Raw genomic sequence first — 21,607 nt, 5'->3', positions numbered from 1 at the left:
GTGGACAGTTGGTTGTTTCCAGTTTTGCACTATCGTACACACAGTAAATAATCCTGCAGCACATATATCTTTGTGTGTATATATATATGTATATATATATATATATATATATATATATATTTTTTTTTTTTTTTTTTTTTTTTTTTTTAATGTTAAATTCTTGAAGTGGTATTGCTGGGGTCAAAGATGTCTTTTTCAGATTTCTGGTACATTTGGAGTTCTTTTCCCAAAAAAGTTGCCTCAGTTTATATTCCCAGCAACTTTGTATAAAGAGTGTAAAGAGTTTATATTCCCAGCAACTTTGTATAAAGACTTCAGGGTGCCTGGGTGACTTCGTTGGTTGAGCGTCTGACTCTTGATTTAGGCTCAGGTCATGATCTCGCGGTTTGTGGGTTCAAGTCCTGCTGACAGTGTGGAGCCTGCTTGGGATTTTCTCTTCCTCCCTGTCTGCACCTCCCTTTGCTGTCTTTCTCTCTAAATAAATAAATAAATAAACTTAAAAAAAAATGGAGTGTGTTTCTCTGCACCTTTGCAATCCTAGTTACACTGTTATGTAATCTTTGCCAGCTTCCTAGGCAAAAATTGATGTTTTTATTTGTAGTTTTTTGATAACTAGTGAGATTAAAACTATTTGACTGTTTCATGTTTCCTTTGTTAGTTGCTTGCATATGGGTTTTGTCTGTCATATGAGAGCCGACTCTTGGTTTGGGCTCAGGTCATGATCTTGCGGTTCTGTGAGTTCGAGTCCCGCTTTGGACTCTGCTCTGATACTTGGGATTCTGTGTGTGTGTGCGTGTGTATGTCTCAAAAATAAATAAACAAACTTTAAAAAATAAAAAAGTGTCTTTTGGTTAGAGAAGTTCTGGATCTTTACCTAGTGAGATATGTCAGTCTTTTCCTGTATGGTTTGTGCTGAAATACTCAGAAAGACGTCTCACAACAATATGTGGAATCCTTGTTTCTTTATAGCATTCCATTTAACTCTTTGATCCACTTTGTAGGGTATAAATTGTAAGGCAAAATTATTTCTTTTCCAAATAGTTGAATAATCTACCTTCTTTACGTTGATTAGAAACGCCCAAAAGTATATTAATAGAATTTAATGAATAGCAAAAGAATTCATGTCTTAATTATAAAGATGGGTCATGTCATGCATGTAAACCTTTTTACTTAGGAAGAGTCCTTTTTTTATTAATTATTTTCTAAAGAAACACCATTGAACAGTAGCAGGGTCCATCAACTCTGGGTTATAATGAGCTGAGCCTGCACTACAGTTTGTAGTTAATAGGATTTATCCCTGTTTCTCATGCATCATATGAAAATCTCTCCTACCTTCATTTCTCATGGGCAGACTTGGGAAAGCTACCCTGGTCACACAGATGGGTCATGTTGAATTTGTGAATTTGTTACTCGATTACTTACTGATGGCTTGCTGGAATATTTCCTTTTGTTGGCATCTGATGTTCCTAATGAGACCTTTGGGTCTGATAGGACTCTGCACTTCACTTTTATTTATTGCGTGGATTAAAATAACCACAGTTTTTAAGCATTTATGTGTATTCTAAGACTTTGTCAGCTTGTTTAATCCTCTAATGACTCAGAGACGTGAACGTTACATGTTATCTTCTCTTTATAGATAAGGAAGCTGATGCTCAGAGAGGTTAAGTAGAAGCTAGTAACCAGTAACCAGAATTCTCAGATTGCAAAGCCTGGGCTCTTAAGCACCATAATACTTTGCCTTAGTAAATTTTTTGTTTGGGGTAGTAATTTTTTTTAGGATGTGGGAGCAAAGCCTTTAAAATGTTTCTTTTCCTCTTCTTACTGAGGTATACTGAAAGCTCTTCAGATCATGATTCAGATATGGAAGATTACCCAGATCCACAGGTAAGCCAAACATTTAATGGACCCACTTTTATTTTTTTTAGTCATTATGAACCCTCCTTAAAAAAAAAAAAAAAGTGTAGAATAGAATAAGAGATTTAAACGTCATCATCAAGGGGCACCTGGTAGATCAGTCCGTTAAGCGTCCCTAATTCGGCTCAGGTCATGATCTTGCGGTTTGTGAGTTTGAGCCCCGTATCGGGCTCTGTGCTGACAGCTCGGAGCCTGGAGCCTGCTTCAGATTCTGTGTCTCCCTCTCTGCTCCTCCCCTGCTCACCCTCTGTCTCTCTCTCTCTCAAAAATAAATAAAACATTTAAAAAAATTTTTTAAACATCTTCATCAATACTTCTGTGGACAGTGTTGAGGAATCCTTGGGAAGGCCATCCTTTCAGTATTTGTGTTTATGGCCTGTTTTATAGGAAGAAGAAGGGAAGAGAATGGCCTGAAATAAGGGTACACAGGAATAGAAAGGGGAATTAATAGTAAAAATTGAGAAAAGGGTACGTTTTCTGCTAAAGGGCTGCGGTTGCCAATAAGTAAGGTTGCATTTAAGAGACGTATTTAAGTGATGCCAGATAATTTATAACTTACTCTCTTTTGTTCCCATTGGTAATTCCATTTTTTTGATATATTGACAAAATCAGGATGATAATGACATGTGATCTGGTTTTGAGTTGATGAGGTAATAGTGGCTCTTCTTGGCCAGCTCATTGTCAAGCCCAGTTCTGTTATATATTTTAATAGTTCATTATTTATTTTGAGAGAGAGAGAGTGAGCAGGGCAGGGGTGGAGAGAGAAAATCCCAAGCAGGTTCCACGCTCAGCGAGGAGCCAGATGCAGGGCACAAGCTCACAACCGCGAGATCATGACTTGAGTCAGAGGCTGAATCGACTGAACCACCCAGGGGCCCCCAATTCTGTTATATTTTTAATTTTTTTTTTTTTAACGTTTATTTATTTTTGAGACAGAGACAGAGCATGAGCAGGGGAGGGGCAGAGAGAGAGGGAGACACAGAATCTGAAACAGGCTCCAGGCTCTGAGCTGGAGAGCTCTCAGCACAGAGCCCGACGCAGGGCCTGAACTCACAGACCGTGAGATCATGACCTGAGCCGAAGTCGGACGCTCAACCGACCAAGCCACCCAGGCGCCCCTATGTTACATTTTTAAAAAGCGAGCACGCTTCCTCGGTTTTCTTTAACTTTCATTTATTAAGTGGCGGTGAAGCGGGGGCACATCTGTTTGAACAGGAAATGTTGGTGAAGCATCTGTCAGCACCCGTGTTTTTTGACTGGAAGTGCTGTGAGGGAAGCTGCTGGTGGCTGCTCGTGCGGGTAGCCTGTGTCCGTGAGCGCCAGCGCGGTGACGTAGGCGATGTCGTGTTTCTGCCAGGCGGCAAATCACATGAACAGCTCCCTGCTCTCCTTATATCGGAAAGGACATCCTGACTCTGCTTCACGGACTCCCGAGATGGATCACAGAGAAGCCACCGTCTCGGCCCCACGGACACCTTCCGGAACAGACTCCATTCCTTCGAAGACCCCTGCCAGGGGTTCAGAGGGAGGGTGGTTTATTGATAGAACTCCCGGTGGAAGGATGGACCTGGCAGACGAGAAGAGCAATCACAAGAAGCCAGGATCTGAGAGAGAGGTATTTTTGTAGTGATGTGTTCACGGCCCCATTACCGCCACCGCTTCTTTCCAAGTGCCGGCCTTCTGACGGAGGTGACCTTCCTCCAGATCAGTCTCCACACGCAGATGTCTTTTTACGAATTAAGTCGGGTGGTTCTTTCGCGTATTAAGAACGACTCCATTCAGTCTAGAATCAGAGTCCTCACAAGTAATGGCCGGGAAAGCCCTGTGTGCGTGGCTGTCCTGCTGGCACTTCAGTCATCTGCTGCCCGCCTCAGCCACCGTGGCCTGGCGCTGTTTGCAGAACACCCACTCGCTGTCACCTGGGGCATTTGCACTCATGCTTCTGTCTGAAACTCCCCCAGATTCCTGTGACTCACACCATCTTGCTTCCCTGTAATCTTCACAGAGTCACATACTGACGTGTTCAATAGCACGTCGTGGGATGCTCTTTCCTGCCTCCTCTCCTTTTGGTCAAGCCCTTGTGACCACTTAGAACTCACTGTAGAATTGTTTAGTTGGGTTTCTTCTTTGTCTTCTGTCTTCAGCTTCGGAGAGCAGGACCTTTGTTTTGCTTCATGGTGTCTCCCTGGCTAAAATGCACCCAGCACGTCGTTGTCAGGCGGTTGGTCGAATTTGTGCCTGATGAGCTTTCCGAGGTGCATTTACCAGCGCGAGTTAAAGAATAGGTACCTCGTGTGCGTGTTATGTTTGGAAGGCTGGTTGTTGTCAGAGGAAGGGAAGTCAGCTCGTGAAACAGCTGTGTGGTTCGTGTGGCGCCTCGGGTAATGCCTTCAGGGAGCCTGTACGAACGGGCACACCGTGAAAATGTACTGAATAAGGGACACCCTTTTTTTTAACCTTTGTAAGTTGCAGTATACTGTACATAAAAGTGAAGCTGGATGAATTATCACAAAGTGAACACACTGGGCACCATCCTTAACTGATTTTTTTTTTTTTTTTTGAGAGAGAGAGCGAGAGAGGCACGCGAACGAGTGCAAGAGGGGCAGAGAGAGACAGAGAGACAGAATCCCATGCAGGTTTCCATTGTCAGCACGGAGCCCAACGTGGGGCTCCCATCTCACCAACTGTGAGATCATGTCCTGAACCAAGATCAAGGGTGGGACGTTTAACCCACTGAGCCATCCAGGTGCCCCCTTAACTGATTCTAATGCCTGGCATTAGATCCCCTAGGAGATCCCCTAGGAGATCCCCTAGGAGAGGGGATTTACAGTGATCCGTCCCACGATAGGCCCTGAGTATGCCCCCGGGGCTCACTGTCCAGTGTGGTAAGTGCTAGCCACCCATGGCTCTTGAGCACTTGAAATGTGGCTAGTGAAAATGAGGAACTGAATTGTTCATTTAAATTTGTAAAATAATACTTCAGTTATTAGAAAACTTCTAATACGGGGCGCCTAGGTGGCTCAGTCAGTTAAGCGTCCGACTTCAGCTCAGGTCATGATCTCACAGTTCGTGAGTTCGAGCCCCACATCGGGCTCTGTGTTGACAGCTCGGAGCCTAGAGCCTGCTTCAGATTCTTGTCTCCCTCTCTCTCTCTGCCCCTCCCCCCCCATGCTCTATCTCTGTCTCTCACAGGTAAATAAACATTTTTAAAAAATTAAAAAACAAAAAAACTTCTAAGTATGTTTGGAACAACTTGGGCATGTGAATGTACTCTTTCAGCTGTAAGTTTTATGAAGTCTAAATGCAAATTAAATATTTCCCACTAAAATTTAGTGTACGAGTTGAGATGTGCTATTAGCATAAAATACACGTTAGACTTTGGAGACTTACTATGAAAGATAATGTAAGACCTCTCAATTTTTTATACTGACTGTATGTTGAAACGATAATATTTTGAGTATATTTTGTTAAGTCAGGTACTAAATTTCACTTGTTGATTTCCCTCTTTTTTAAACGTGGCTACTAGAACATATTTAAAATTTTGTATGTGGCATTGTGTTTCTCTTGGACGACACCACTGTAAGTGGTTTTCGAGAACCACTTACTTGATGTGGCAAAACCATTCTCCTCTTGAATTTTCACTAGACCTTTTTCAAACCTCTTTGTGTTAATCATGTTTTTAGAGGACATTATTGCAAGGTTAAGGAAATAGCTTGAGTCTTAAGTTGAATTACACTTTTTTATGGCTTTCGAAGCAGTTCTGTAGTCATATTTAATTTAGCGGTTCATCAGGCATCACATGAAGACCAACTGGTGAAAAGCTCAGTGAGAAATTAAAGGTGAACATGAGCATCTCACCTCCCGTGAAAGAAACAAGGAGAGTTGCTCAAACACAGGGCAGATTATGGCAGGCTATAATACAGTTGCAAATTCAGCCTTCTGGGAATATGGGCATGAGATTAACTCTAACGAGAAGAATCGTGTGTCAGGGCATAAACTGAGCTTTACAGCTGTGGAAGAGAAGGATGCTCTCCAGCAGCTACCATCCTGGAGCAGAGAGGTTAGGAATAGCCAAGGTAGGTGCAAGTGCCAGGGCAGAAATGGGGTGTTTTAGGGCCACCTGGGTGGCTCAGTCGGTTAAGCATCCAACCGTTGATTTCAGCTCACATCATGATCTCTCTGTTCATGAGTTCAAGCCCTGCGTCAAGCTCTGTGCTGACATCGCGGAGCCTGCTTGGGATTCTCTGTCTCCCTTTCCCTCTGCCCCTCCCTTACTTATACACACATTCTCTCTCTCTCTCTCTCTCTCTCTCTCTCAAAATAAATAAGAATACACTTAAAAGAAATGGGGTATTTTAAATAATGACCATCTTTTTGTTTTTGTTTAAAAAAAAAAAAAACCCAGGCGTCCCTGGTTTTTGTTTTTTATTTACTTTTATTTACTTAAGTAATTTCTCCACCCAAACTCATGACCCCTAGATCAAGAGTTGAATGTTCTTCCGAATGAGCCAGACAGGTGCGCCTAAATAACAGCCCTCTTTAAGAAAACCTTGCCATTGTGATTTCAAGCATGGCATATTTAAATTTGTTTTCTTTCCAGGATTCCAAAGACGCTTCTCTGCTGGAGAGTAATGAAAAAAGGAAAGGCAGGCTGAAGCGCAAGGGAAACAAGAGGAAGAAAGACCTTCAGGAAGTAGACGGAGAAATACAAGCCGTCCTGCAGAGGAAAGGTGAGCCACGGGTCTGGGGGGCTGAGCATGCGTGAAAGAGGCTTCGCTAGTCCCAGCTGTCGTTCTGGGGGGCCTGCTGTGTGCGGTTCATGAGAAAACACTTCGGTGTCTCGTGGTCTCAGTTTACTTAAACATTATTAAATGCAGCGCTGAGTTACTACTGAATCACTAATCTTTTCGTCTCCTCGTTTGATTGCCAGCTAAAGCCAAGGGGCTGGAATTACAGATCTCCAAGGTGAAATTTGAAGATGTTGGAGGCAGCGATACGACATTAAAAGTTAGTTCACATTCAGAATTTTACTCAGATGGTATATTGCCAATCAGTTATTCACGGAAAGCAGCCTGGAAGGGGGGGGTGGTGGTGAAACTTGGCCTGTACCCCGCAGGGTGCTGAGGGATAAAAGAAACAGTACCTTCCGCTTTTCCACCACTAATTATGGTGTACTTAAGGTTCGTGCTTTGTAAGTAATACTGTTGTACGCGAAAAATTCTAAGAGAATACTGTGCAAAATTATATGCCAGCAAACTGGGCAATCTGGAAGAAATGGAGATTCCTAGAAACTCAAGCGCACTACCCAAACCGTAAGTAACCCTGTTAGTTATTGTCCAGTGTCTACTCTGCCAGTTACCGTGGTGGTTACTTTCCATCATCAGTGCGAGGTAGCTGTTACCACAGCTGAGGACACGGAGGCTTAGGCAGGTTCCTGTGGAGTCCCACCGTGGGTCCCAGAGCCAGGGCTCAAACTCATGAGTCTGCTGCTTTGCAGAACAGGTTTCCTTCCACTTGGATTCCTTCTCTCTCGGGCCGCGAAAGACCTCTTTCCTGTTTATTCCCTGCTAGGAAGTCTGCAAGATGCTCATCCACATGCGTCACCCGGAGGTGTACCGCCACCTGGGCGCCACCCCGCCGCGTGGGGTTCTCCTTCACGGGCCGCCGGGCTGCGGGAAGACCTTGCTCGCGCACGCCATTGCAGGGGTGAGCTTTGCTGACACGCATTTGCTTCTGTTGCTTTTGTTCTGTTTGTCTTTATTTTCCTCTTTGGTCAGCTTGAACCAGACTTGACGTATTCCCAGGAGGACTGATCCTCTCTTCATTTTTCACCTCTTTCATGTAGCTCTTTGTGAGATGCTATTTTTTTAATGCATCCAATTATTTATATGGCAAAGGTTGGGTGGGAAGCAAAATAATATGGCTGTAAATACCCTTTTTTAACACACAGTGTATATTTTAGTTCCCTTTTTCCCTTTAAGCCAGTGATTCTCAAAAGCAGTAAATAAGGAAACCAAGGACTATATTGTTTTTCACAGCTAAATATACTGAAAATCTCCATTCAGAGTCACGTTCTTATACTTTTTAGTGTTAAAATAACGTTTCTGAAATGGTAATAATACTTAGTTGGCAAAATAAAGTTAGCAATCTTATTTTCATCCCATGAGTTGTTTTTGGAAACTGTTGGGTGGTAAATGCAAAATGTCCCAGTGACTTCAGTTTGAAGAATAGCGTGTCATAGTAGCTACTAATAGGTTAGGATCTGCGGGATCGGCGCTCTTACGGGACAACAGGTTTACCTCACTTGCTCCTCTGTTGAACAAAGTGTCCTGTGACAGGTGCGTGCCAGATGCTGGAAAACAGCGATAAGTACAGAAAATCCAGGTTTACGTTCAAGGAGCTTTTCAGTCTAATAGGAGAGGCCGACATTAAGCAGCTATCATACAAGTAAACGCTGTGCACGGTCACAGCGGAAATGAGTGGGAGACAGGAAGTGTGGGATGCTAGCTGGTCCCAGGTTGCCCGTGGTTGAGGAAGTGATTTTCAGAATAGCCTGAGGATGAGTAGGGCTTAGGCAGGCTTGTTGCCCTCCGTGCTGGTGGGGCCGCAGCGGCTGCTCCTCCTTTATGACAGGAACCTGTCCTCTGCCGACTAACTGGCTCCTCCTCTGGATGCAGGGGTGAGAAGTGCCTGTAGCGTGAGCGGGAAGGACTGTCACAACCCCTGCCCTTTCCTATTAAATTGTTCTGGCTCGGGGTGTCTGGGTGACTCGGTCAGTTGAGCGTCCAACTTCAGCTCAGGTCATGCGTCGGTCTCTGTGCTGACAGCTCAGAGCCTGGAGCCTGCTTCGGGTTCTGTGTGTCCTTCTCTCTCTGCACCTCCCCTGCTCACACTCTGTCTCTCTCTCAAAAATAAATAAACAGTAAAAAAAAGTTTTTTAAGGAAAAAAAATTGTTCTGGCTCAGCTATAAGTCGGGGGTAAACATGTCTCTGCAGATTCAAGACCCTTTATTCAGAAGACGTAACGACAATTTCATGGTGACTCCTGTGAAGTAAAAACAGGTGGAAGTATCTAGTCGCTGTGTTTGAATTAAACTGTAGATTTTTAAATAATGGTTTTCATCGGACCAACACAAAAGATGAAGTTCCTCAGAAAAGAGGTCATTTTAAAAATTAAATTTTGAGGGGCGCCTGGGTAGGGCTCAGTCAGTTGAGCGTCCGACTTCAGCTCAGGTCATGATCTCACAGTTCGAGTTCGAACCCCCCGTCGGGCTCTGTGCTGATGGTGCAGAGACTGTTTGGGATTCTCTCTCTCTCTTTCTCCCTTTCTCTGTCCCCCTCCCCCATGCCCTTTCTCTCTCTCTCAAAAATAAATAAACTTTAAAAAAAAATTCACTTTTGAGAGAGGGACTGAATAAGGAAAAAGGAGGGGGAAGATAAATTTTCAAAATGTGGTCATTCTTTCCTGTGTTTGTCCCCAGGAACTGGACCTCCCAATTCTGAAAGTAGCTGCCACGGAGATTGTATCCGGAGTGTCTGGGGAGTCTGAGCAGAAGCTGAGAGAATTGTTTGAGCAGGCAGTGGTGAGTCAGCTGGTGACCCACGTCGGGCTGTCTGCTCGTGCGGCGTTACCACGGAGAGCCTGTCCATCCAGGGCCAGTGTCTGTCAGCCTGGTCGCCTGCCATCCTCTTGTAAACTTGGTGATTTGTTATCCGTGATGACTAAATATTTAAAGTAGATCCACTGATACAGACTGTTGGATAACATCGTCTGTTCAGTCTGAAATCAAGCGTAACTGTAATTGGTGAGAAGTTCTGGGCTGTCACACCCAGTGGGTGTTTGCTGAAAATAGATACCCTGGGGCACCTGGGTGGCTCACTAGGTTAAGCTTCAGTCGGTTAAGCTTCTGACTTCGGCTCAGGTCATGATCTCCCAGTTCATGGGTTCCAGCCCTACGTCAGGATCTCTGCTATCAGCTCAGAGCCTGCTTGGATCCTCTGCCCCTCCCCCACTAGTGTGTGTGCATGCGATCTCTCTCTCTCTCTCAAAAAGAAATATTTTTTAAAAAATTCTTTTATGTTATTTACTTTTGAGAGAAACAGAGAATGTGAGCGGAGAATGGGCAGAGAGAGATAGAAAGAGAATCCCAAGCAGGCTCTGCACTGTCAGCACAGAACCTGATGTGGGGCTCAAACTCATGAATCTTGAGTTCAAGACCTGAGCTGAAATCAAGAGTCAGACACTTAACCAACTGAGCCACCCAGACACCCCACAAAAATAAACAAACATTAAAAAAAAAAAGAAAATACATTATCCTTGTGAGATTTTCTGTCACTTTACTTTGCACAAATTAAGTTACCGAACAACTTGTAAGTAGTATGAAAATTTTTAACATTTAGGATTATCACATTCTAAAAACAACCATAGAAATGCCAGGATAAACTCTTCTCCTTTTGCCTAATTGAACTTGTACAAAGAAAATCTTGTTAACCAGAGAAATTACGAGCCTGGATTTTATCCTAATTGTAATTCATTTCTGAATTACTATTAAATTCACTATTTAATTACTATTAAATTACTATTAATTACTATTAAATTACTATTTAATGCACTATTAAAATGTGGGTGTTTAGGAACATCTGGGGAAGACATTTACATTCTATTAGAACTTTATCCTGAGGATACGTGATAGTTACAGGCCTGTGCTTGCCAGTCAGAGTCATGGTCTCCAGTCCTCGTGCCTCCATGCACTGACCGCCTGGTCATGGACAGAAGAGGTTTAACCACTGTAACCCTTAGTTTCCTTGCCGGGAAGCTGGGTTAATAACATTACTTAAGGGGTGCCTGGCTGGCACAGTCAGCTAAGCGTCCAACTCTTGATTTTGGCTCAGGTCATGAAGTCATAGACTCATGGTCTTGGGACCAAGCTCCTCCTCGGGCTCTGCAGTGACTCCTTGAGGTTCTGTCTCTCTTAGCCCCTCTCCTGCTTGCACTTGCACTCCTCTCTCTTTCTCAAAATAAATACGCTTTAAAGAAAATAATAATGCTCAAATCTCATGGCAGTTTGGGGCGTATTAAATGGGAGGATCCTTACAAACCCTCAGTGGCCTGCCCAGCTCATGGCAGATGCCTGGTAGATGCTGTGACATTGTGCACACTTGAGAGTCACTAGTTGTCACTGTAGTTAAAACTAAGAAAAAGTGAAAAGATCAATTTTATGTCATTATTTGCACCCAGAATATGTAAGGGTTGTTGAACGTGGCCAGTGTAGAAGCTGGTAAGAAATTAGAAGAGAACTTGTATTTTAGCAATAATTGAGAAAATATTTTTTTCTTTCTAAGTTTTTATTTAAATTCCAGTTTATGATGGCCTTTTGTGGTATTTTTATTTCCAGTCAAATGCACCCTGTGTCCTCTTTATTGATGAAATTGATGCCATTACCCCCAAAAGAGATGTTGCTTCAAAAGATATGGAACGAAGGATTGTGGCCCAGCTCCTAACCTGCATGGACGGTCAGTTTAAAAAATTACATTCATTTTAAGATGATAAATTGTGTTTCTTTTACCAGTGTAAGTAACGTGTGAGGAGAGTAAAGCTGAGAGTAAAAAATCTTTTTCATAAAGAATTAGATCATTAATTTTTTGGAGTGCATCTGACGGTTATTTTAATGCATTTATACACAGACAGAAATATACTGACATTGTTTTGCTTCTTACAATGCTGAGATTGCACCATACACCTTGTTATATATAACCTATTGTTTGCATCTTTTTTGTTTATTTGTTTATTTTGAGAGAGAGAGAGCATGCAGGCGCATGAGTGGGGGAGGGGCAGACGGGGGGTGGGGGGTGGGGGGTGGGGGAGAGAATCCCCAGCAGGTTCACGAGCCGTGAGATCATGACCTGAGCTGAAATCAAGAGTTGGACACTCAACCGACTGAGCCCCCCAGGCGCCCCTGGTTGTTTGTATGTTAACAGTACATGTGGGAAATGTTGCTGTTTCAATGCCTTTGTGTTTGCTGCTTGACTGCTGCAGGGTTCTCTTCAGGACAGAGTTCTCCTGCTGCTCGTCCTCTTGGCTGCGGGCGTTAAAACCCACATGCCTCAGCAGTGGGATCAGCTTTGCTCCCATCCCGGTCGCAGCCCAGGGGCGTTCAGCGCGTGCAGAGCGTCATCACGTGAACATGCGTGTGCAGCTCATGATGCTGCCTGAAGTATTAGGTGCCACCTCCTGTACTTTCTTTTGCTTGTGCAGTAGTGACCTCGTAGCATGAACCTCTTCCTTGAGCTTTTATGCAGTTTTCATCAAGTATGTAAGAGCCTTCCTGTGTCACTGAAACCTCCCACCTTGTGTCTCTCGTCTCACCCTGAGGTTTGCCAAAGGCATAGTTGCTGTCAAGTAAACACGTTTGTATTCTGTTCTACCCTGCACCTCACCCATAACTCCACGTCCACCTCTGCCATTGCCACCCTGCACCTCACCCATGACTCCACGTCCGCCTCTGCCATCGTACTGAGGCTCATCGTGGAATGATCGTGGGGCATCCCAGCGCTGACCTCTCCAAACCTTTGTTCTTTAGTTTCCTCGTCTACAGACCTACCTCTTGCAGGTGTGGTGGGGCCTGGCCAAGGGCCACTGTGCCCTGGTGCCTGGCAGGCAGTGAGTGCCAGGTCAGCTCGGTAGTTCTCAACAGTGTTCGATGTGGCCAACCCCCTCGTCCTGGTTGTCGTAGGCACAGGTGGCTGGAGCATGACCGTTGTCCTTCTGGCGGCCCCTGGCTCTCCGGCCCGTCCTCACCGGTCCTCTTCCATGCCTGCCTGCTTCCCCCCATCCTCTATACAGAGGTGCTCTGTAAGGTTTCCCACTCGGTCTTCTCCTTGCCTTCTGCCCATCTCCCAGCCGTCTCCTGTGTCTCTTCGTGAGACACAAATTTCATCTGTAACCTCGATATCTAAGAAGCCTCCAACACCTGTTCCCGGCTGCCTGCGAGATCCGTCACAGTTTGTGTGTCCCAGGCCGGACCCTCTCCCCCCGTCGCCCCTCTGCCTTTCCCTCCCATTTCTGTCCTCACCCAGCAGTACCCCCTCCCTCCTTATGGTCCAGAGGAGGCCCTCGTGTCTCTCCCTTCTCCGTGCCCTCCACTGTGTCTGCAGCTGCCCTGCAATTGGGTGTTTCCTGTTTCTTCCCAACCTTCTCTCCTCTCGCCTGATGGCCATGATCAGACTGCAATAAGCTCTTCCCTGTATTCCTCTTTACTCTGTTCAAATTACCATTAGAATTGTCTTCCTGAAACACAAGCCTTATCAGAAAAACCCTTTCCTGGCTTCCGGTTGGCTAAGGGATATTCTACAAGTTTCTCGTGTCTTGGATGTCAGAGTACTTACTTAGCGTCTTACTCCCTTGTTACCCATGAGGAGTGTGACCTCAGACTCCCCGCCGGCCCACCTGGGTTCAGTTGAAGGCAGTAATCCGAAGGAAGGGTACACGTGGGGCCGTGTGGTCCGTCATTCCTAGAACTGTCTAGATTGGGCCAGAGCAGCGCAGACGGTAGCACACCCCGTCTCCACGCCACACGTCTGCTGTGAGACCGCCACCCCTCATTCCTGCCAGACCCGGCTGCTGGGCTGCTCCCCAGGCTGAGCACGCCACACGTGTTCGTGCCTCCGTGCTGTCGCTCACACCGTGTCGTCACGTGGATTTCGTCAACGTGTGTCCGCTTATTAGCGTCCTTCCTCATCCTTCGAGGCTTTCCCCAAACATTACCTCCTCTGTGAATCTCCCTCGGTCCTCCATCAGAATCCGTGCTGTCTTCCGTCGGATTCCTGCGTTGCTTTGTTTATACCTGTTACTGTGTCACGGAATGTGTCCCGTGGCTTTCTCCGTAGGTTGTGAACTTCTTGAGGACAAAGTGTGTCTGTTTTCTTTACAGCTTTCGCGTATTAGACAATTAGTAAATGATAGCTTTATGTCCATACTGCTGGCAAAATGTGAACTACTCTGTAGCCACTTAAACCACTTCTGTAAACGTGATCGTCCTCCGTCCCTGGGGCCTTATCCACCATTCATCCTGTGTCTGCTTCTTACTAGATCTGAATACCATGGCTGCCACCGCTCAGGTCCTAGTCATTGGAGCCACTAACCGCCCGGACTCATTAGACCCTGCTTTGAGACGTGCAGGAAGGTTCGACCGAGAAATATGCCTGGGTATCCCAGATGAAGCATCCAGGGAAAGGTACACTCTTCGTATGTCACGGGTCACCTGAACTGAATGTTTTGAAAACAAGAGGTGACAAAAACCACATAGCCTTTTTTTTTCTCTTTGTTCTTGTCCCAGTAACCTTGACCTGGACAGGAAAAGGCCCTCTTTAAATTAGTACTTAAGAAACTGACATGCTCGTCAATAACAGGGCCATTGTTTCAGGCTGTTTTCCCAGTAGTGATGGTGGATGTATGTGTGTATACCCCTTGGTCTGGTCCTCCTGACGGTGGCTGGTGTCATGGAGTCTGCAGATCAACGTAGGGACAGTGTGGGCAGCTGGGGAACAGAGCGTGCTCACTGGCCCACTTGTCAGTTGCATTGACCACTAACCTGCCTAAGACCACAGGTTTCCTGACAAGGCAGCTGGAGAGTTGTAAGTGAAAGCTGTCTCTGTATTTTGCAGGACCAGCCTTTCCTAGTAATGGGGGTTGAATGTCCGGAGAGCAAAGAAATCGCTGCCAGTGTCTCAATAAGCAAGGAAGGTGTGGGAGGCACCGTTGAGGCAGCGCATAGATGTCTGATAAAGGGTTTTTCTGTGACGCCGTGTCTGTCGTGGCTTTGGGCTTAAGTTTGTGACACTAAAATTGGTGTATGTGGTTCGAGGAGTAGGTGGCATGTAGTGAGAAGAAACAGTCACAGGACGGTGACGGAGGGAAGGGGTGACAGGCAGGAGGCTTCGCGGAAGTAAACGTGGTTGTAAGGCACGTGGTGGGAGAGAAGGTTAGAGAGAGTGAGACAGGAGCGCATCGACCTTCCTTCTTCCCCGTATGTGATGTGCTTCAGCTTCTGATTGTTTGGCAGTTCCTTCCTCGGTTACCGTATTCGGTCCGGCTCATGTGCTCCTCGTACTGCCACACGTATGATGTTTAAACAGTCACGCAGCTACTCAGGCTTGTTTAGTGTGTTTAACCTGCCGCAAAATGATAGTTAATGTCTGAGTTGTTCCTATTTACGCCACAAACATGTATTGAGTGTATGGGGTGTGCTGGTACGTTCTGGAAGGCGTTGTGAGGAATACGAAGAGTGACGAGTCCTTGCTTTGCAGAGGCCTGTGTCCTTTATCGAGCCTTTTTCATCTTGTGCCCACCTTCTGTAGAGAGAGGGACACATGGGGCCCGTCTTCGCTGCTAGACAGGACCCTTCGTTCATCCACCCAGCATTCCCTCATCGACAGCGTCAAAGGGCTTCTGCTGAGGGCCACGGTTTGAAAAATATAAGCCTATAGAAAAGTTAAAAGAATAGTACGATGAGTATGTGCACACCCTTCAGCTGGGGGCACCACTCACTCGCACATCCACACTCCCTTCCAGTCTCTGCAGAAAACCTACATATATTTGTGTGCGTGTGTGTGTGTGTACCTTTTTTTTTTTTCCAAGCCATTTGAAGACGGAGGACAACAGGATGACGCTTCAGCCATAAGTACTTCCCCGGGTGACTGTCACTCCATTTCACACCATTTCAGGAAATTTAACACTGATGCGATGATACTAACATACGGTCTGTTCTGATTTTCCCGGTTGCCCCTAAAATGTCCATTTTAATTGCTTTCTTCTTGATCTTGTGTAGTTTTGTGTTTTGTGTGGCATCCATTCTGGGATCAAACCTGCTGTTTAGTCAATGTGACCCTTTAACCTTAACCTGCCTCTTCAGGGAGGAAGTGCTTTCATGACATTGACATTTCCCAGGTGCCTCATAGTTTAAACTTGCCTGACCGTCTCTTCCTGATGGGACTCAGCGTCGGCATTTTGGGCAAAATACCGCCTGGGTGGTGAGGTGTCCTCAGCGTCCTCTCAGGAGGCTCCGAGTGTTCCTCTGTGTCATTATCGGTCCTGTTAAGTCCGGTCACTCAGTTGGGAAGTTTGTCAAGAGTTTTCTCCTCTAAAGGTACCTTTTTCCTTTATTCTTAACGCAATCCAGACATTTCTGGCACGAAAGGGTGTTTATGGCCGCCTGTTGTCCGTTTGTCCAAATTCCACGTGAGACTCCGCGTGAGGTCTGTTGGCGTTCACGTCGGTGTTTCGTGCAGGCTGGGTGGCCTGGCTCGGTCACGGCGGCCAGCGCGGGGATTGTGTCTCAGAACGAAGGGGGTGTTAGGTGTTCGCTGTGTTTAAGGCCAGGTGGGTAGAATGGGGTCAAAGCCTGAAAGATGATAGCTCTTGAATATAATCATGAGTGAGAATTTTTTAAGTGAGTATATTTTTAAAAAAATTTTATTCTGGTAAAAATAAACACATAAAATTTACCACGCTGACCATTTTTAACAGTATGGTTTAGGAATATTAATTTTTATTTACTTTGGAACAAATTTCTAGTACTTTTCCATTTTGCAATTGAATCCTGCAAAATTAACATTTGGCACAGCGGTTGGCATTTCAGTCACTTGTGAGTGATCAGAAGAACGATGAATACAAAAAGAAACGGGGTCTTAGGGAGGATATGTCAGGCAAAGCAGACCTGGTCTGGGGGGTTCTTAAAGGATTCTCTGAGGAAGCTGAGACTTTAAGAATAATAGCAATTAACTGATCACGTGATGCTGAGAGTGTCCCTGGTAGGAGTAGCATGTGCAGGGAGGCCCTGAGGTGACTGAGCTCAGTGAGTCCAGGAACCTAGAAGAAGAAGACTATGGCTGTAGAAGAGATAAAGCGTGGAAAGGCTGGCAAGGGATGCAGAAGGCAGTTCACACACAGTTGGTAGATTCTGGACCTCTTTGTGAGTGGTGGGAAGGAATGAAAGCAATTACTGTAAGCAAGACAGTGATGGAAACAGACTTTTTATTTGGAAAGAGATCATTGTAGCTGCAGCATGAAGAATGAAGGGAAAAAGAGCAAGAGTAGGTTCTGGTGAACCCGCGATGGGGCTGTTACGATGTCTGGACGAGATGGTGATGGGCTTAAGGAGATGGGCAATAGGTGGAGATAAGCGGAGCGGTGCCCGGTGGGAGCACACAGGTAGAGCGCATCTGGAGTGATCAGTCGTTTAGCCAGTAGACCCAGTGGGTTGCGTTTCTTGGCAGAAGGTACATGTGGAAAGTGGGAGCTGTGATTGAGCAGGAAGGAATAGTCCCATTTCTATCTGTTTTTGTTTTTTGAGAGAGAGAGGGTGCAAATGAGCGAGGGGCCAGGAGAGAGGGAATCTCACAAGGGGCAGAGAGAGAGAGAGAAGTAGGGCTCACCCAGGGCAGGGCCTGTGCTCACGAACCGTGAGATCATGACCTGAGCCGAAGTCCAAAGCTTAACCAACTGAGCCACCTGGGCGCCCTTCAGGTTTCTGATTTGAGCCTCTGTGCTGCTGGTTTTCTCTGAGGGGACCTGGGGAGGGACGGAGGAAGTAGCGGCGGGTGCCCCACGTCCCTCTGCCTTTTCCCAGATTCCTAACTCATCCTAGCTTTTGTTTGGTTGCTCGTAACAAAGAAATAATGGTAACGTGCCTCGTTTTATCTTTACGATGGGAACAGTACCCCCGCTTTAAAAGGCTCCTCGTAAGGATCACATCAATACACCCAGCACAGCTTCTGACTCATAGAAATTTTAAGGTTGCTCTTGGTGTTTTCCTGGACTTCGAAAGTATCTTGTTACGGAACGTTCCGACGTACACAAAAGCAGTCTGATATAATTCTTCTAGTTTCTGTTACTGCAGAACAAGCCACTGCAAAATGTAGTGGCTTTCGGCAACAGTCATTTTATTGTCTCTCACAAGCCCTGTGGGTAGAGAATTTCGAAAGGCCTCAGCTGGTCGGTTCTGTGCCCGGCCCGGCTCCCGTGTGGTTGTAGAGGTGGCGGCTGCAGCTTGGAGCAGCCAGGCCGTGCGCGTCTGCACACCTGCCTGTCTCACCTGGCTCGGCTGCGTCTCCGCATGTCTGTCCCCCTCCTCCCCTCTCCCTGTGGCTCCCTTCACGGGACAGTTTGGGCTTCTCAGAGCTGGGCAGTCTCATAGCATCTGTCCCAGTGCTCTGTGCTGTTGACCAGCCGCTGAGGTCAGCCCAGACTCCAGAAGAGGAGAGCCGAGAGCGTACAGACATGCCTTTCAAACCCTCACGATGGTGAAGCCCGGGTCTTATGACCCAGCCACAAACAGTCCTCACCGTTTCAGTCCTGTTCTGTCTGTCCCCCATGCTTTTTCCTGGAGTGTCTAAAGCAAAATTCGGGCACCGTATTGTTTCCACAATAATACTTCAGAATCTAACGGGTGAAGACTTTTTATTTAACCTACGTGCTCACTGATAATTCTTTGATACATCCGATGTCCGAACCACATCCATAGGTTTGCGGTATAAAACCATTTCAGTATGTAGCGTTTTCCTGTCTCATCTGCACGGGGATTGTTCGCTGCCAGCCCAAGTCACCTGTTAGGATCACCCATCTTTACCTTTCTTTACCTTTGTAACTTTTCTGGAATCCACGATTGCCACGTTTTTGTCATTTACTAACCTTCTTGCAACTTTTTTCACATTCTGTGTTTCCTCCAAGTGCCTGCGCGCGGGTGTGGGTCTGTCCCTTACCTTATGTGACGGTGAGAGGCAGTAGGAGATAGCGGATGTGAAGTCAGAACAGCAGTGTCTGCTGTGAATTCTGTTGTGTCCTGTTGCTGCTGTCCTCAAATGGGAGTCCTCTCTGAGGTTCTGTTCTAACAGCACGGCTGATAGGACATCTGCAATGTAAGCTGTTTTGTTGAAGCTCGGCCCCCCTGTAAAGCAGACGACCAGCTAACTTTTTACTCAGGAACCTCCAAGGGTCAGTTGCTGAAGATGCGTCTTGTTGAGTCGATTCAGATCCTTCAGGAGAAGGTGTTGACACCGTACCATGGGCTGTGGGTCTAGCTGCCGGTCTTCCAACACAGGCAGGTCGGAAGGATGCTGAGGAACCGTATATCCTGTTTTCCCGGTGGAGCGCGTGCCCGGATCTTCCCTCTCCTGCTGGCAGGCGGCATGGGGAGGATGTGGGGTCTTAGCACGTCTCACGCACGACTCCCAGCACTTGGGTTTTGGGCTCTGCTGTGGCCCAGTTTCCATGGTCCAGCACTTTGAGGCCTCCCGTTCCTGGTCTTTGGAGTTCGCCAGACAGATCCGCTTCCTTCTCGTTAGCGCGCCTCTCTGAAAAAGGTTGATTCTGACTCTGTGCCCTCTCCTGGACATTTACCATTCTCTACTTCTGTCCTTGATAAACGTGGTTGGAGAGTACAGGCAGTCAGATATCTCTTGGCCTGTGCTGGTATGGATAAATGATTGACTAAACGGGTGAGAAGAGGCAAGTCTGTGGTGCAGAAGAATTCCAAATAATATGTGTGTGGACGCACCGCCCTGAAGGAGGTGGACTCCCACTGCCTACCCCTAAAATGCGAGCTGGGCACGTTGACTTCTTTGCAGAGTGCGGTACGGAAAAGGGCGAAGGATTAAAACCCCACGGTGGAAACCCTTCCAGACACGGCGTAAGGCCTGGTGGTCGGTGTTCGCATCCCGGTGGTATGGGGGCCGACAGTGTGTACCCTTGATGGGACCAGTGGGGCCAATGCTTCACCTCTGTCGTCTTCTTCCCCCAGATACATTGACTTAGTCTAATCACCATAAAAATATCAGACTCGTCCCCCATTGAGGGGTAATCTACAAAGTTCTGGGTCACTAATTCTCAAAACTGTCCTAATAGGAGAGGGGTGTGTGGTACATAGAACTCCCTGTACTGTCTTTGCAGTAAGTCTGTAAATCTTAAACTTCCAAAATAAAAGGTGTATTTTTTAAAGAATTTGTTAAAACTCATCCTATTTATAGCCAAATATAGCATTAATCTGGATCATTTATTCTGGGAACCCTTAACAGAATCTTTTTAAGGATTTACCGACCTTAGAGCATCAGCTAGAGCTGACACAGAGCCCCGTGTTGAGAGGCCTTTCTCTTCTTTGCTAGGAAGACGTGTAAACCTCAGAACCCCCCAAACACCTGTTCTTTCAGTATCCGAGCAGCATAAGTACCTCTCCCTGTGTAATTTTTTTTTTAACATTTATTTATTTTTGAGACAGAGACAGAGCATGAGCAGGGGAGGGGCAGAGAGAGAGGGAGACACAGAATCCGAAGCAGGCTCCAGGCACCGAGCTGTCAGCACAGAGCCCGACGTGGGGCTCAAACCCACAGACCGTGAGATCATGACCTGAGCGCAAGTCGGATGCTCAACCGACCGAGCCACCCAGGCGCCCCTACCTCTCTGTATAGAGCAGCACTCAAGCCTGTAGCCTAAGCCCAGTGCTGACAGCTGGTTAAAGTCCTTGTAAGAATACAGGCGGATCATGGGGGCGCCTGGGTGGTTCAGTCGGTAAGCGTCTGACTTCAGCTCAGGTCCTGATCTCGCGGTTTGTGGGTTCGAGCCCCACGTCGGGCTCTGTGCTGACAGTTCAGAGCCTGGAGCCTGCTTCAGATTCTGTCTCCCTGTCTCTCTGCTCCTCCCCCACTCACGCTCTGTCTCTCTCTCTCTCAAAAATAAATAAACATTGAAAAAATTAAAAAAAAAAAAAAAAAAAGGCAGATCCTTGTATTGCAAGTTCCCTGCAGTTCCCTCCCAGAACGGGGGGAGGGGTGGGGGTGTCCAGGCAGCCTCCTAGTTACGTTCACTGTGGAGTTTGTGCCTCTTGGTGTTTTTTTTTTCCGGCAGAGGAAACGTTGCTGAAACATCTACCATCTTGAAACTGGAGCTCTCTTACTGGTTATTTTCTCCTCCTCTGGAGTTCCCAGAGTACGATGAATGGAAGTGTCCACACTTTTTCAGAAATACAAGTTGTAACTGGGAAACGGGTGACGCTTACTTTGTGTGAGCTATTTTTCATAACATTGGAAGTTGCTTAGTATCCTTGTACAATGCAGTGAATAAGGTCTGAGTCTTCAGGAAATGGTTCTGTCATGGAGCCTTTTGTGGGTTGCTGGTGTGTAAAGTACCTGAGTAATTTTTCATTGGTCGGTAATGTTCACCTGCTTCCCTCTGGTTCACTGACATGATCTCAGATGCCTTTTCTGTAACTCACTGTCCATTGGCTTGGCACTTGAAAATACTCCTCTCTGCTACAAATTTGAAAATTGCAAAACGTATTTCCTTGTCTGAGTTAATTTGGAATATCACAGTGTGTGAATGGTAATAATAATGAACACTTGGGCCCTCGCCGTAGGTCGGCCACTGTTCTGAAGGCCGTGTGTGTGTGTGTGTGTGTGTGTTCACCCTGCCTATGGAGCGCTCCTGTAGCTCGCGCGTGAGGAAACTGAGGCGCGCAAGGACAGTCACTGTGTGGTAGAGCTGGCTTCAGAGCCTCCGCCCTAACCATTGTTCCCGCTTTCACACTTTCTTCACCGGGTCTTACACAGATTGTTAAGGGACTCCTTCATGATAATGACCTGGAGGCCCACGGGTCACTGGCCCGTGCCACGTTGTGGTTCAGGCAAGTGGACTCTGCATACGCAC

The 21,607-nt window shown here is 46.4% G+C and overlaps 1 protein-coding gene across 3 annotated transcripts in view; it reads left to right on the top strand.

Moving 5' to 3' along the window:
- Positions 1–21,607, top strand: part of NVL (nuclear VCP like) — an 89,570-nt gene that overhangs the window by 8,002 nt on the left and 59,961 nt on the right. For 2 of the 3 annotated variants that reach the window (XM_042975374.1, XM_042975375.1), the window contains exons 5-12: positions 1,827–1,884; positions 3,272–3,529; positions 6,515–6,644; positions 6,845–6,921; positions 7,486–7,620; positions 9,396–9,497; positions 11,310–11,427; positions 14,003–14,147. In XM_042975374.1, coding sequence (XP_042831308.1) covers positions 1,827–1,884; positions 3,272–3,529; positions 6,515–6,644; positions 6,845–6,921; positions 7,486–7,620; positions 9,396–9,497; positions 11,310–11,427; positions 14,003–14,147 — 1,023 coding nt within the window. The remainder of the gene's footprint in view (positions 1–1,826; positions 1,885–3,271; positions 3,530–6,514; positions 6,645–6,844; positions 6,922–7,485; positions 7,621–9,395; positions 9,498–11,309; positions 11,428–14,002; positions 14,148–21,607) is intronic. The other variant, XM_042975376.1, reaches the window with a different exon arrangement.

The sequence above is a fragment of the Panthera tigris genome, chromosome F3 (genome assembly GCF_018350195.1).
Source record: "Panthera tigris isolate Pti1 chromosome F3, P.tigris_Pti1_mat1.1, whole genome shotgun sequence".
NCBI lineage: Eukaryota > Metazoa > Chordata > Mammalia > Carnivora > Felidae > Panthera > Panthera tigris.
The sequence above is the reverse complement of the archived record's forward strand: the minus strand, read 5'-3'. Positions and strand labels throughout refer to the sequence as shown.